The sequence below is a fragment of the Camelina sativa genome, chromosome 1, assembly GCF_000633955.1.
Source record: "Camelina sativa cultivar DH55 chromosome 1, Cs, whole genome shotgun sequence".
NCBI classification, from domain to species: Eukaryota; Viridiplantae; Streptophyta; class Magnoliopsida; order Brassicales; family Brassicaceae; genus Camelina; species Camelina sativa.
In genome coordinates, this window is record NC_025685.1 from 10,882,643 (window position 1) to 10,896,967 (window position 14,325).

Below are 14,325 nucleotides of genomic sequence, written 5' to 3' on the forward strand. Positions count from 1 at the left end.
TGTTTTTAAGATTTATTTACGTTTTAAACATGATACTATAGTCTTGAATATTAGGGAACAAAAAAAAAATTGGATCATTAAAAACATGTTGGACTATCGCATATTTTGATTTTATATTTAGATATGTCGGAAAAATGAGTTATGTCGTAAAAGTTATACAACTTCAGTTAACGAACAAACAAGTATTTAAGGCTGCTATGATTAAAAAACAGTGTGATTATGACTGTAATAAAGTTTTTGATTGATTACCTCGTATATGTTAGAAGAAAAAGTGATTCGTAGGACATGTGTATATTTAACAAAAAATAACCTTTTCCTTGTTAAACTTTATGATTACAAAAGTTGTCTGTTCCTTGAGTCATTCTTGTAACATGTTTCAAATATGCAGGAGTTTTCTAAAGGTTTTAATTAGTTTACTAACTGAATATAAAACTACTATTATTCGTAATAATACCCTCTATTGATGAATTTTTGATTTTTCGTTCCCATTAATTAATAGATTACTCCTATATAAAGAAGAGTACTTAGCACATGAATGTATTTCATCATATTTGAAATAGGAGTCGTGCAAATTTTCTTATTCAAAGAGAAAAACGCAATGTTAGTATGTTATAAAATATGGTGGATATAACGTAATAGCAGACGTACGGAAGATGGAGACATAAAAATGTTTGGTAGTGATAACAAAAAGATACGCAACAAAACTTCTTTGGTTTTTACCAAAAAAAAACAAACTTCTTTGGTTATTTCCTAATGAGAAGAAGATTTGAAAGAATACTTTGCTTTATTTTTTTTTTTTGTGAACCAAAGTCATTCTCTTTTCCTTTCACCTATTTGTATCCATTAATTAGAAGTTAGACTATATCATTTTGGCCACATAAATTAGGTTTTTGGTTTTCTTTCATCCAAATTTTTATGTATTTGACCCAATTATTCAGTACTTCTTTCTCTTATAAACTCTCAAAAATGAAATTTTTTTATTCTAGGTTTATAATTAAATTTAATCAACGTAAAATATATAAATTTAGAGAAACACGTATCTTGGTTTTCAGTTTTAGCCTTTAGAAAAATATAAAACCCAACTTAAATCTACAGAATAAAACAAAAAAAAAATAAAAAACAAGTCGTATATATGTAACATTGGTATAGGTTGGATGTAATTTGGGGAAAAAAGTATGTCACGGATCAAAATGTTATAGCTAGTCGCAAGATCTTGGATATGAAGTGAAACCAACAAAATCTAAAATGTTCACATGTGTGTAAACAGAAGAAATATTGTCTGAAATTTCCGGTTTTATTTTTGTACTTTACGTGTTCTAAGTAGACTCGAAAACTTTAATTATTTACGTGTTAACATTATACTAATGTTTGCTCTAGATCACAAATCAATTAATCGAAAATAAATATAATCTATTTTATATGATCTATCATATAGAAGGTTCAATGTAAATAAAAGTAGAACAAACACATTTGATGTATTCAGTTCCATTAGATGGAGCTCTTACTCCTAGGCCTCTACTTGATGAGTTCAGCGACAATTGTTGTGGTCATTTATAATAGATATATTTGTTTAGACGAAGCCAAAGCCCATTATCAGCCCAGTTAAAAAGTGTTGGTTTAGCAGATTAAGATTACTCCGAATGGTTTGAGCTCCATGCTAATTCCGAACAACGCCGGCACCCTCCGCGGTTATCGGCGGCATGGAGATTCACGGCGTTATAGTTGATCTTAGTGCTCTGTCCGATGTGTTTATGGAGACTGTTCTGATGGAAATGTTGAAATTTTGTGGTCGAAAGATCCGATGAAATGACCACAAGCTATTGTATGATCAAAATTTTGAAAACTTTAGTTAGAAGTTATTTTGTCTCTTTGTAGATGCTTAGCTTAGAAAATGTATGAAATCGAGAGGACTTCATTAGTGTGTAAGCATCTACAAGAAGCGTTAAAAGCGTTTTAGGAGATGAAGAATGTGATAGTTTGTGTGGAGCCAGAGAAAGGTTAATTAAAGAACTTGTCAATGAGTATAGAATATCTTGGACGACCAACATACTTTAAAATGTCATTAAACTCTTGCAGCGTTACATATATAGCTTGCGACCCAAATGGATAGAGTATTCAAAATCACGAGTTCGATTACTAATTTAGCATGTTATATGGTCTCTCATCTCTGACTGAAAAAGGTTATAGAAGTACGTCTTGGTTACCAAGCAAATAACATAACATGAATTCAAGATTCCTCATGGGATAGTTTTGGCCATGTTAATCAAATGACTAAAGAGATCGAACTAGGTGGAAACTAAATGACAAGACTGTGGGAAATTAATTGATTAGTTTAGTTATAGCATCACCGACCATCATTTATGACATTAAACAAAACAAAACAAAGTAGCATCAAATATTATACATTAATTAATTAGCGAAAAATAGAAAAATGGTTTAGTACAACTTGGTGGTGTTAGATCTACCAAACTTCTTGGACGCAGAGGAAGTCGTCAAGTCACCGGACCTCCTCCGTAGCATCTGCCTCATACCGTCGGCGACATGAACCGCGGGGTTATCTTTTTTAAACTTGCCACAAAACGACACGTGAGCCTTAACGGCTTCATCAACTGTGGTCATCTTCTGGCGGCTCACTTCGTCCCTCACGGCCTCGGAGCAAAGACCACAGAGCCATTTGTTGTCGAAGTTAGATTTGACCGCACTAATGTAGTCTTGTGTGCAGTCTTCCATTAACCCACAACACTCACATCTCACAGATTCTATCTCCATTCTTCACCAAAAAAATAAAAGAAAAAAGCCTATGAGCTTTCAATATGGCAAACAAAACAAGAAGATTGTTTTTTTTTTTTTTTTGGGTGATGGAGAATGGTTTTGTGTTGTGGGTATTGCTTTATATGTTGCAATCTTTGGCCGGCTCTCGACACTTGCAACAATTAATATTATAGTCTAGAGCGAGCGATGCGTATAATTGGGCAGATCATATAGTAATAAATCTAACGGTTACGTACATTGGTTTTATATTTGGATAGTGACAAAACGAAATATCACAAATTACAAGTGATGATCGTATATATTAAAGTTTTGACTAATCAAAGCTTAAAAGTAATATTAGTTTTTTTATGTATAATGTATATGAAAATATTAATATAGTCTAGAAACTGTATGAATCATTGAATCTATATGTGTAGATTTCTAATCAATCACCGTTGTTGTCAGATAAATTTATCGTGGGTTCAGTAACCAATTGCGTAGCCATGTTCGGACATTATTATGGTGCGATCTAAATGGCAATAGAGGAAATAACATTTTGGCGAAAACTCTGTGGGCGTTTTTTAAAAAACTTCAAATCTGTTTACAATTTTACATTTTTGTCTATATTTTGTTAACAAAAAAAATTTTTTTTGTCTGTTTTAAAAAATAATAATTATAAGCAATGTTATTGGTTTATAAAATCAGTAAACACTACCAGAAAACTATAAAATATGAAAGAAGAATTAAAATATTAACAAATTGAAAATAAAAAAGAGAGAGGGTAGAGAGAGAGGAGTTGCCATAATTTGCTCCATGTTCTAAGGGACATGGGAAGGTGGAAATAGAGACAAAGGTGGTTGGATATAGAAGGGTCCATCACCTACCCAATTATAACACACTTCTCTCAATCTCTTCAAGAATTGTTGTATCCACACCACACACAAATACATATGATCCTTACCATTATCTATCTATATATAAACAACACACAGATATATATATATATATATATATACATGAAATATATTCTTCATATATGCTTTTATCAAATTAGTTTCTTGCTGTTAGTACAAAAAAAAAAAAAAGTTTCTTGCTGTATCGTCTATTATCCAAAGCAGAATTTGTTAGGGTTATGACTAGTAAGCNTTTTTTTTTTTTTTTTTTTTTGCTTATAAATCAGTAAGCAGCTTGGAGTTTTATCATTTTGTAAACGTACCTGAATAATATGGGCAGTCTTCTAAAATGCATATATATATATATATATACATCTTAATTAGTGGGAAATAACCGTAACGCTCTTAAACATTCAAGATGAGTCGGGTTAATGATCCAAACACACTCGTCCCCAAAAGAAGGAACAATAATTAAGGGCTATGAGTCTTCTAGCTACAATAATGTTGTAGTATCGTTACTATATGTCAAAGCAAAGTTGTTACAAAAATCGAAGAAAAAGTTAAATAAAGTTAATTTACCTATTTTCCTCCCACTTTTTCGAATTTATCATTATTTTAGGCCAGAAAAACGTAGCGAACTTAATTTATAATTTGTTGAATACTAAATAGTTTCTAATCTTAAGTTAAACAATATGATAATTAGAAAAATATATACACAAGTTGGTCTGTGGTTAAAGGTTTTGTCGTCTTGGAGAGTAGAGAGAGAGATATATAATTTATTCAACAGCATGCTAGCTCTCGAGGCATAAACTCTGTGGGCGGTTAAAGTTTTTGTTGTAATAAATAAAAGAAACAAATAGAAAGAGATATTGAATGCAATTTAGTAGAGTTAGTTAATTTCAGTTACCCTATTTGTCATGTCTTCTCTCGACAGTTGCTTGACTAAGCTTGTGACTGTCTTTCAGAGTTTCAGCCATAGATTTGTCTATATTTGCCATGTCATCATGCATTACACATCACATATATAAGTATGCAATTCTTTTAATTTCTTAATTAATATGCTTGCTAACATCATTAATACTTACATATATAATGGTATCATGTTACGAAAATTCATGTAGCTGCTTGTGGCTTCATAAGAGCGGATAAACACATCATACATGCAAGTCTATAAATAAAATAAAATATTTCCATCAAGAAACAAACAAAACATATTTAAGAAACAAGTTGGGCAATTGTTTGGCTTTAAAAAATATAAAGCATTTGTGAATATGATGCAACAAGAAGAGTTACAAAGACATGAGCATGAGCGTTACTTCCGACGTTGTCTTGCAATAATGCTGACAACTTTTTTTTTCCATTGACTACTTTTCTGAATCATATTTTCTTTAAGGGCTTTGTTTTTTTATATACTATGTACATAAAGGTATAAAAAAAACATATGAACGTTTCATTAAGTGGTTGAACAAAGGATTAAAAGTTTTTTAGGCTTGAAACTCAAAAGTATGTTCAGCTTCTTCGGTTATAAAACGTTAATCGTGCTCCGATTTAGTTCAATTATATTGGATATCTAAGTTTGACTATATTGAAAATAGTAATTAAACTAATTATTTATATCATGTAAATACTTTTTAATGAAACAAGATGCAATATAGATGATAAAAGAGAAAAATAAAACTAAATTGGTTTATTAGTTGAAATCGGTAAAAAATTAAGTTGCAACTCGAGTCATGATTATTTTTTGTAATATTAACTACCAAGATATTTTGAGAATTTGAGTTTAAATCCGTATATTCTCTCAGTAGTTCAAGAGACTATAACATTTTATATGATTTCTTCCTAAATGTCTCTCATTCCAACCCTAATATTAAGCTAGGTTTTGACTTAAACAGATGGCACGATCATCAATGGATTAGCCTTACAAACAAACAAATAGATCTGAAAATATAAATGCTCAGTGCAATTACTATATAGTAGAGAATCGCGAGTGACTAGGATCGGATAGTGGGAGCTCTAGCCTCTATGAAGATATTTTGTTTCAAGCAGCGAGTTAAACACTCTTCAATATTAGGTTTTGAGTTCAGCTACGAGTTAGTGGGTCATGTAGTTTCGTTCTCGCTAAAAATCGTAAATGGTGTGGACCTTAAATGTAATTAACAAAACATTAGATTTTGCATCATGTACTCATTTTTTGCCCCCATGCTTGGACTTTTGTCTCTCTTTTTCTTCATTGCTTTCTTTGTCAATGATGTGCTCTTATTACATCACTTGAAGGAAAAGTATACCACCAATCATTATGTGGATAAATTTTACATATCTGTAGCCATGTCGCGTGTGGGTTTGGTTTCGAGTTACTTTCAAGAATCATGTCGCTAACTAAGTAACTATTATTTCAATATACATAATAATAATATCGGTCTATAGGAGTTTTACTTTACACGCATAACAAAAACGGAATATTAGTAATTGATCGTTAACAAAGATGTTTTTGTAATATCTAGCTAATTGAAAGCTATGAAAATTATCCATGGTTGACTCATAAAATGGATTTTACAATGTCACGAATTGACAGTTTAGAACCTTTTAGTAGTAATATTTTTTTCAGAAAAAAAATAACCTTTTAGCTAGTAAAAATGCAACAATTATTATTTTCGTCCAGAATGAAACTAAGTACAAGCGGCAACAAATATCGCACATAGTTCAATAAACATGCTAATAGAAATTCTATGAAAATTCTACTTTAGCATAGAACTTATATGTTGCTGCTTGCACTTATAAATTAAAAATGGATGCGCTAACATATAAGTTCAGTGAAAACGTGGGTTTTATGATGATAACAACAACTGATTTTTATAGTAAGCCAGCCAAATGCACATAATAATTTATTGACGAGAAGGGTTGGAGCTAATCAAAGCAATCTATAATGGGATTGGTTGTGGATTTGTGGTGGCAACATAAATAAACTTAACTGGATTAGGAGTATGTGGCATAAGAATTTCTTTTTCCAAAATGGCCCCAATATTTTAAATCTGTTCATAATTAAGAACATCATTAGTATTCAGTTGACTAAATTAAACTTTCAAACTTGACGCATTTCAACCACTCTACGTGAGTCATATAATGATAAATTCTCATCCACTACATCCATCTTTGCTTTTGTTTGACAAAAAAAACTACCATATAACATAGTTGCCTGCCTTGGCCAAGTTGGTCTTTCTTACATATATTCTCCTAAAACTTAATAGTATGATCAATCTCAATAATTGAAGAACAAATAATTAAAGAATTGAAAAGATTGCAAATGATTATAAATTTGGCCAAGATAAATGATGGTCTAGTAAAGTCATATTAATTACATTAAAAAACAAAAGGCAAAATCAGTACACTATAGTAGCATGTTACATACTGTATACTTTTTTTTTTTTCTCTCTCTTCTGCAAAAAAATGTATCGGAGCATAGAACCATATGTCCGTCAACTTTTCCCTCAAACAAATTTATTCCACACTGATCGTTTGATCCACACCCATAATCGATTCTTCACTGATGACTTTTTTTGGGGTTTAATGTTACATTGTGTGTGTATGTATGTTATCCTGTTTACCATGAATTGCAACCAATTATAAGCGAATATATTATGAATCTTGTGAATGAAACAAGAGTCAGCAATAGTTGCCATGTGTGCATATGAGACCAACGATGTTGTAGTAAAGAGCCATACCTATATGCATGTGGGGGTACCTATATAATAAACCCAACTAGATAATTAAAAAAATAAAATAGAAGTATTACCATAGAACTGATCATACAGGGAATATATAAATTTATATTTTTAGATTATTTTGTGTGTGACTAGTAAAAATAGACATAAAGCCAAAATTGGTATAAGTAGAAGAATTGATTGGTGGATACAAGAACAGGTTTCATATGTCTCGTTGGGTTCTGTTCAACCTCTCCACCTTGCAGTGCTTAATTGTCCTACCTATCACATGTCTCATTCATGTATGTCCTAAAATGGATAATAATAATTAACATTGTGGGATATCTTTATAACAAACAAACAATGGTAAAATAACATACATATCCCTTTGTCACATTATGTAAGATATGTTAGAAGTCTCTTTTTGTTTCATTTTATTAGAATTTTTTTGCATTACTGAAATTAATTTGATGTTTTATGACTCTTACTTTTCAGTAATTGGAGATCTCCTCTTATTCTCCTAGTTATATATATATATATATATATATATATATATATATATGTTCGCGTTAGGTATACTAATTGCGTACAAATGATCAAACTGTTCACGCATAAGCATGCATGTGCTTTGATTAACACAATGACGCTTTGACAAAATTGGCGGAGTAGGGAAGAGTTTACGTATTCAACTAATTGAGATCATCTTAACACTATAAAAAGAAAAAAATAACTGGAATTGAACCATATTTATTTCCTTTTTGTTTGTTCATTTTTATGAAGTAGAAGATTCAGTTAAAGGTCGCACGTAATTAAGTGATAACCAAAAAAAAAATTCACGTGTACATACATGTTTACATGTGGGTTTGTCTTTGTTTGTATGTCTTATGTGCTCGAACCCTCGAGTTTCTTTATTTAAACTTATTTGAAATGCTTAAAAAATATGGTGTCGTCCATTCAAAATACGTAATATGCAAAATTTCCACTTAAATAGCGGACGTTTGCTTAGGATTAATCATGTATAACCTGATAATAGTATAATGCTATAAAGAATGACATCGCTTTTGTAAAATCTTATCTCTAGATCTCTCTGGGGCATTTCATACTTTCTCGGGGTTAAACAAGCTTTCATCTGAAGATTTTATGGACGCGAAATAAAATCATATAGGTCAAATTAACTAATCCACGACACGTACGCGATGAGCCTAGTCAAAGATTATAGTGAAAATGAGTTAAATAAGACGGGGAGGTTTTGCTAGGGGCAAGGTAGCGATGAGAGTTGAAGAAATTTGAGTATCATTTGTAAGATATGATAAATCTATTCAGTTTCTAGTTTCTACCTAGTGGATTGTTCAACCCGAACCGTAATGAAATCTATTGCCAACCTCAAAATCAAATAGAATAAATTGTCAAACAAAGAATTTTATTTGGCACACTACGTGTCCTTGACCAATCAAGCCGCCACTCGTAGGACCATATGCTGACTTCAAAGTTGGATTTTGTAAGACTCATGGGTCCGACGTTTCTAAACATATAACAAGCAACAACTAACAAGTGTTATTTTGTGTGTGTAAATAATACTAATATCGTATGTTTTAAGTGCGTGGAAACATAATAAAGGAAGTGTCAGTAGTAACCATACCATATTGCTTAGCTTCAAGCCTTCAAAAGTTCAAATAATTACAACAACAAAAAAAAACATTGTATATTTTCATGCTACAACCATTCGCAAAGGAGGCCGCCGCAGATTAGCAGTATCCTCATTGTACATGTTCAGTATGTTGATATAAAATTGTATTGTAATGGTAATAGTTTCATATTAACATTATATACTTCTCACTTGTCAGTGTGTAGTTAGGCAACCAAAGCCCATACTCGTAATCAGATTCGGTTTTAGTACGGTTTGTTTGCGGATTAAACCAGACCAACAAGTGTAAAATTATTATTAAACCACGATTCGGTTTAATAGTGGCTCGGGCTTTAGTTTAATCAATATAGAACCCAATCATAATTGGTCCATGATCCAGAATGGTAATACCCTGATCCTTAACGGGCTTCGACTTTTTAATTTTTTAACTTCTTCCTTCTTTTTTTTTGTCAACTAATTTCAACTTTACTTCTTTTTTCTTTGATAAATAAAGTAGAGAGTTGTTAGACTAGAAACTTTCAAAGGTTAAGTTCACCCTAAATATCATTTCTTGGAAGAAAAAAAAAAAAAAAAAAATTCAGCGTTTTGTTTTATACTATAATTCTTGTACAATTTGTTTCCAATAATTCTTGTACAATTTGTTTTATATACCATGTGCTTGTGATACATATATATAAGATTCAAATCACTTACTTCTATTTCTTTCTTTTATTAATTGTCTTAAAGTACAAAATACAAATAATTCAGTCATATTTCAACAGTCAAAACTCATCAACTTTTACAATTATTTTCTTAAATAAAATTCGATATTACTTCATTTAAGATAGTCAAGAAAGACTGTTAAGTTATCAGGATTTTGATGTATCAGATACTAAAATGAAAGGCTAGTTTATATAATGGTGATAATAATTATTGTCATTTAGAGAAAGAACAAAAAAAAGAAGGTGAAAACTCATATACATGTAGAGCTTCACGATCAAGAACGACGTATCTTTGCAACTGTCTTTTACATTTGAATTTTTCATTTCATGTGTTAATTAGATTCGTATTTTGTGATATTAGCCAATAGCCACAAATGTTAGTATGGAGTGCAGCAAAAAAGATTCATGATATTCAAAACCTCCATAAAAATTTAAGCTAAGCTCATGTTTAGAGTTTTCTGTCTTAACACATCTCAAATGGAACTTGCTACATTTATAATTGTGATCTCTACTGTTATTATTAAAGTATATGATTATGCATGTAGACACATAATACACATAGATACAATGAAGATACCAAACTCTCTCTGCTCCCAACCAAAAAAAAAAAAGCAACTAAACAAAATTGAAAATTCATATCTAAACATTTTATTGATTATTAGTCATTACGTCATTATTATCATACTCTCTCTTTTTTTTTCTTTTTTTTTATATATTTAATTATCATTTTCATCAGACATCATCTCCAAGGCTCTGCACTCACTGCTACAGAAGGCTCTATCTCCCCTGCAATTAAAATCATCAAAATCACCAAATTGATTAGCCAACCAAAAATTAGAAAAAGTTTCACATAATTTGTTATGTTTTTAAAAAATTTAAAAAAAAATGAAAAGGCCAAACCAAACCTGTACATGAAAATGTCATCACGAGGACCAAGACTCTTCTTACAGTTACAGCAACTACTGAGAAAGCTGTCGGGTGGGGAACAATCCGAATCCGATTCGTTAACCGGGTCGGAGCTTCGAAAGAACACGACGCCCGGTTGGCTCTCCACGATGCAGTTATCGAATATATGAATGGTTCTCGGGTTAGGCCCGTGACAGGTCACGCATGTGTAATCCTCCGATAGCTCCATATCGCTGGCGGAGAAGTAGCCGGAGAATACCCGGGGAGACCCGAGACCTGACCCGGAAGTTGGTTTCATCGTTGTCGACTCCGGTTGAGAGTTCCTCGTTTTGATCCCGAAGTCCGACGAGGAGCGTGGAGAATCCGGGACCCGGATCCGAAGCTGTGACCCGAATAGGATTGTTCCGGAGCCAGGTTCGGAGTTTTCGTCTTGGATGAGAGAGTCGACGATGGCGAGTCCGATTCTTCTGGGTTCGGGTTTGAGATGGGTTTCTTGGAGTTTCGGGTTGTCGGATCCGAACGGGTTTTTCAAAACGGAGAAAGGTTTGTTGTCGAGGATCGAAGTCGGGCTCGCGACGGCGTCGTTTTCAGTGAAGCTTTTGAAGCTACTGAAAGCTGTGAAGAGCCTTGGAAACGGCGTCGGTTTACTCTGTTTTTGATTCGTCTGGTTCTGGTTTGTTTCCGCCATTAAAGCTTGCTTGCTTCTTGATCTCTTCTTTAGCATAACTCACTTCTCAATTACACCACACAACAACAACAACAACAACAAAAATCACAACTTTATAACTAAATTAAGCATAAAAATCATAATTTTGTAACTCAATTAAGCATAAAAATCACAACTTTATAACTCAATTAAGCATAAAAATCACAACTTCATAACTCAATTAAGCATAAAAATCATAATTTTGTAGCTCACTAAGCATAAAAATCATAACTTTATAACTCAATTATGCAAACAAAAATCACAACTTCATTAACTCAATTATGCAAACAAAAACCGTAACTTTGTAACTCAACTAGGCAAAAGAACATAACTCTTGAACTCAATTGAACTAACCTGGAAGATTGTGGAAGTTTTTACAGAGAAAGATGAAGCTTAATGCAATTCTGTTGCCTCCATGATGATTTGGTAAGAAAATGAAAGTGTCACAAAGAGAAACTAAAATCAGAAAGAAAAAAATATTATAAAAAAGAAAAAAGTAACTGAAAAGATTTTTATAATTGTTTGTAACTCCCGAGTTTCTCGCACTTTCTTGCTAAAACTTTTTTATTTTAATTTTCTCTCGTGTGTAAACAACATGAAACGTTACACTAGAGATTGGAGAAAGAAGAAGAAAGAAACAAACAAAAGCAAGAATTATTGATCCGTTTGTTTTTGTAATTTTGTTTGCTTTTTAAAACTATTTTGTGTGTGTGTGTGTGTGTGGGTTTGTGTTGTTGTAGTAGTGGGGTTATAGTTTCGATGAACTGAGAAAAGAAGAAAATTATAAAACAGCAGCCCCACTGATTCTCTTCTCTACCATATCCTCAAAATTCGCCATGAAGTTTCATAGCAGAAGAAACAGAGAGAGCACTAACGAGACACACTCACCCACTAACTTAGCTCTTTGTATGAAATTAATAATATATATATATACTAATTAATATACACACAGTTTTGCATTTACATCAGTCTGTATAATTCTGTGTATAAGTAATCATATATAGAGAGTGAGAGATTGTTTTTGAAGAATCAGTGGGTGCAGATATAAAACCACTCGAAGCTTTTTTATTTATTTAGCAGTGGAACTACCTAAATTCGATTATTTATTTTGTCTTTTATTCTTTTCTGATTTATTGTTTGTTTGCTTTTGGGTATGCCAAGGAACCACTCACGTCGTTTTCTACTGACCCTTTCGTCTTTTATATTTTCTTTTGGATTTTTCTTTTAGTTTTCTTTCTATATTCTTTTTTCTTTTTAATTTATTGTATAGAAAACGGAAACTTTAGGAATTTAATGAAAAACAAGTTGGAAATAGAACTTACTATTATGTTGTCAAAAAGAGAAAAAAGCTGTTGGTAAGACTCGTGTATGTTGCATTTGCATATCGTACGGGTTACGAGTAATCTATCAATGGAATGGAGTATAACACAAAACGTTTAGGGATAATAATAATATAAAATATATGGATGATATAAGAAGTATATATATGATATAATCTTTCGTAGTTTGATTAGGAATTCACTATATAAATACACTATTTAAAACGTTTTAAAATAGCACAAGTTCGCAATGTTGTTTACGTCTTGCATGTCATTTAATTTAGAGGTATATGTACCTTCTCACGTAATTGTCTATCACTGTAAAGCCTGTTAGGTAACAACACTACATAATTAGAAGGTGGGAATGACAAAGGTATTCAAGACACGTTTTGGGGAGATGCAACTGTTGAAATAAAAAATCTCATTCTAGTTCAAGTTCGCAAAGTTAGGGATGAGACAGAAACGAGAGAGCTTTGGTTTATAAAATCATGTTTTAATTAAAAAAAAAAAAAAGGAAACAGAAAACGAAAACGAATAAGAAATTACCCAAAACAATGATTTTAGATTTAGTACAAGGCTTTTGAGATGGTTTTATCATATCTTTTAAGAATTAAGTTTAATCTTTCCACGGCTTCTCAAGTTACCAATTTGTAACAAGAAAGTGGAGTTATTAGGTAACTCATATAAACACGGAAGTAGTTTTCTCTACGGGAGACAAATCGAGATGATGATTACGAGAACTTTTGGTTATCTTTATTATAGATACAATAATACTTTTACGATCATTATATGACAAAATTTCTTTGTGTAATGATTTTATGGTACGTCGTGGTGATGATGACTATATTGTTAGCATGGGAGTGTGGGTGGGGAGTGGACTTGGTCGCTCAGAATCGAAATGGAATGAGATACGATCATACGTACGAATATATTTCACAATCTTAACTGAATATCTCTTTTGCTTTCATAGCTGGCTAGTCTCTTTGGGTGGACACTACACACACTTGCTATATATATGTATAACACGAAAAAAAATAATAACGTTACTTTAAACCAAACTAGTGGTATAATCAAAATTCGTATATAACCTATTGTTAATATACTAGTAACGCATTACTTTTTGTTATTTTAGCCATTTTTATTTGACACTCTCTCACTCTCTCTCTCTTTCATAATAAGTATCATTTTGATATTTTCACACAAACTTATAAAATATGTTTAAATTTTTCTAATACTTTTAAATTCAAATTGATTGTGGGTATTTTCTATGTATTTTAGATTAAATTAGTTATTTTATACAAAATTTACATTGAAAATCTAAAGTAATACTTATCAAAAATCCAAAATAATATTTAAATAAAAATATATTTAATTAAAACAGAGGGAATAGTAATTTATTTTTTTGGTGATTAAAAAAAGTACTTTAAAAAAATGTACAAAGCACTTGTATATACTCCCTCTGTTTCAAAAAGAGTGTTAGTTTATAATTTTTTTTGTTATACAAAGAGTGTCATTTTATATTTTCAATGCATCATTTTATATTTCTAATGCATTTTTTACATTAGATTTCCTAGTTTTACCTTTACTCTATAGCTAAATTAACCTATTAAACACTTAATATTTTTTTTTAATTTGTGTGAAATGTGTCAAAGTGACACTCTTGTAAAACAGAAAAAATACCATTTTGAATATAAAATAGAAAGTAT

The 14,325-nt window shown here is 31.4% G+C and overlaps 2 protein-coding genes across 2 annotated transcripts; both read right to left on the reverse strand.

The window, feature by feature from the left end:
- LOC104787569 lies at window positions 2,311–2,974 on the reverse strand. The gene has a single exon (XM_010513179.2). It carries the CDS (start codon window positions 2,767–2,769, stop codon window positions 2,437–2,439), a length of 333 nt encoding a protein of 110 aa, XP_010511481.1. The 5' UTR covers window positions 2,770–2,974; the 3' UTR covers window positions 2,311–2,436.
- On the reverse strand, window positions 10,162–12,334 carry LOC104787578 (protein MARD1-like). Its single transcript, XM_010513187.2, has 3 exons — window positions 11,655–12,334; window positions 10,594–11,324; window positions 10,162–10,474 (listed from the first exon to the last, which is right to left on the reverse strand). Exons 2-3 carry the CDS (start codon window positions 11,316–11,318, stop codon window positions 10,405–10,407), a joined length of 795 nt encoding a protein of 264 aa, XP_010511489.1. The 5' UTR covers window positions 11,319–11,324; window positions 11,655–12,334; the 3' UTR covers window positions 10,162–10,404.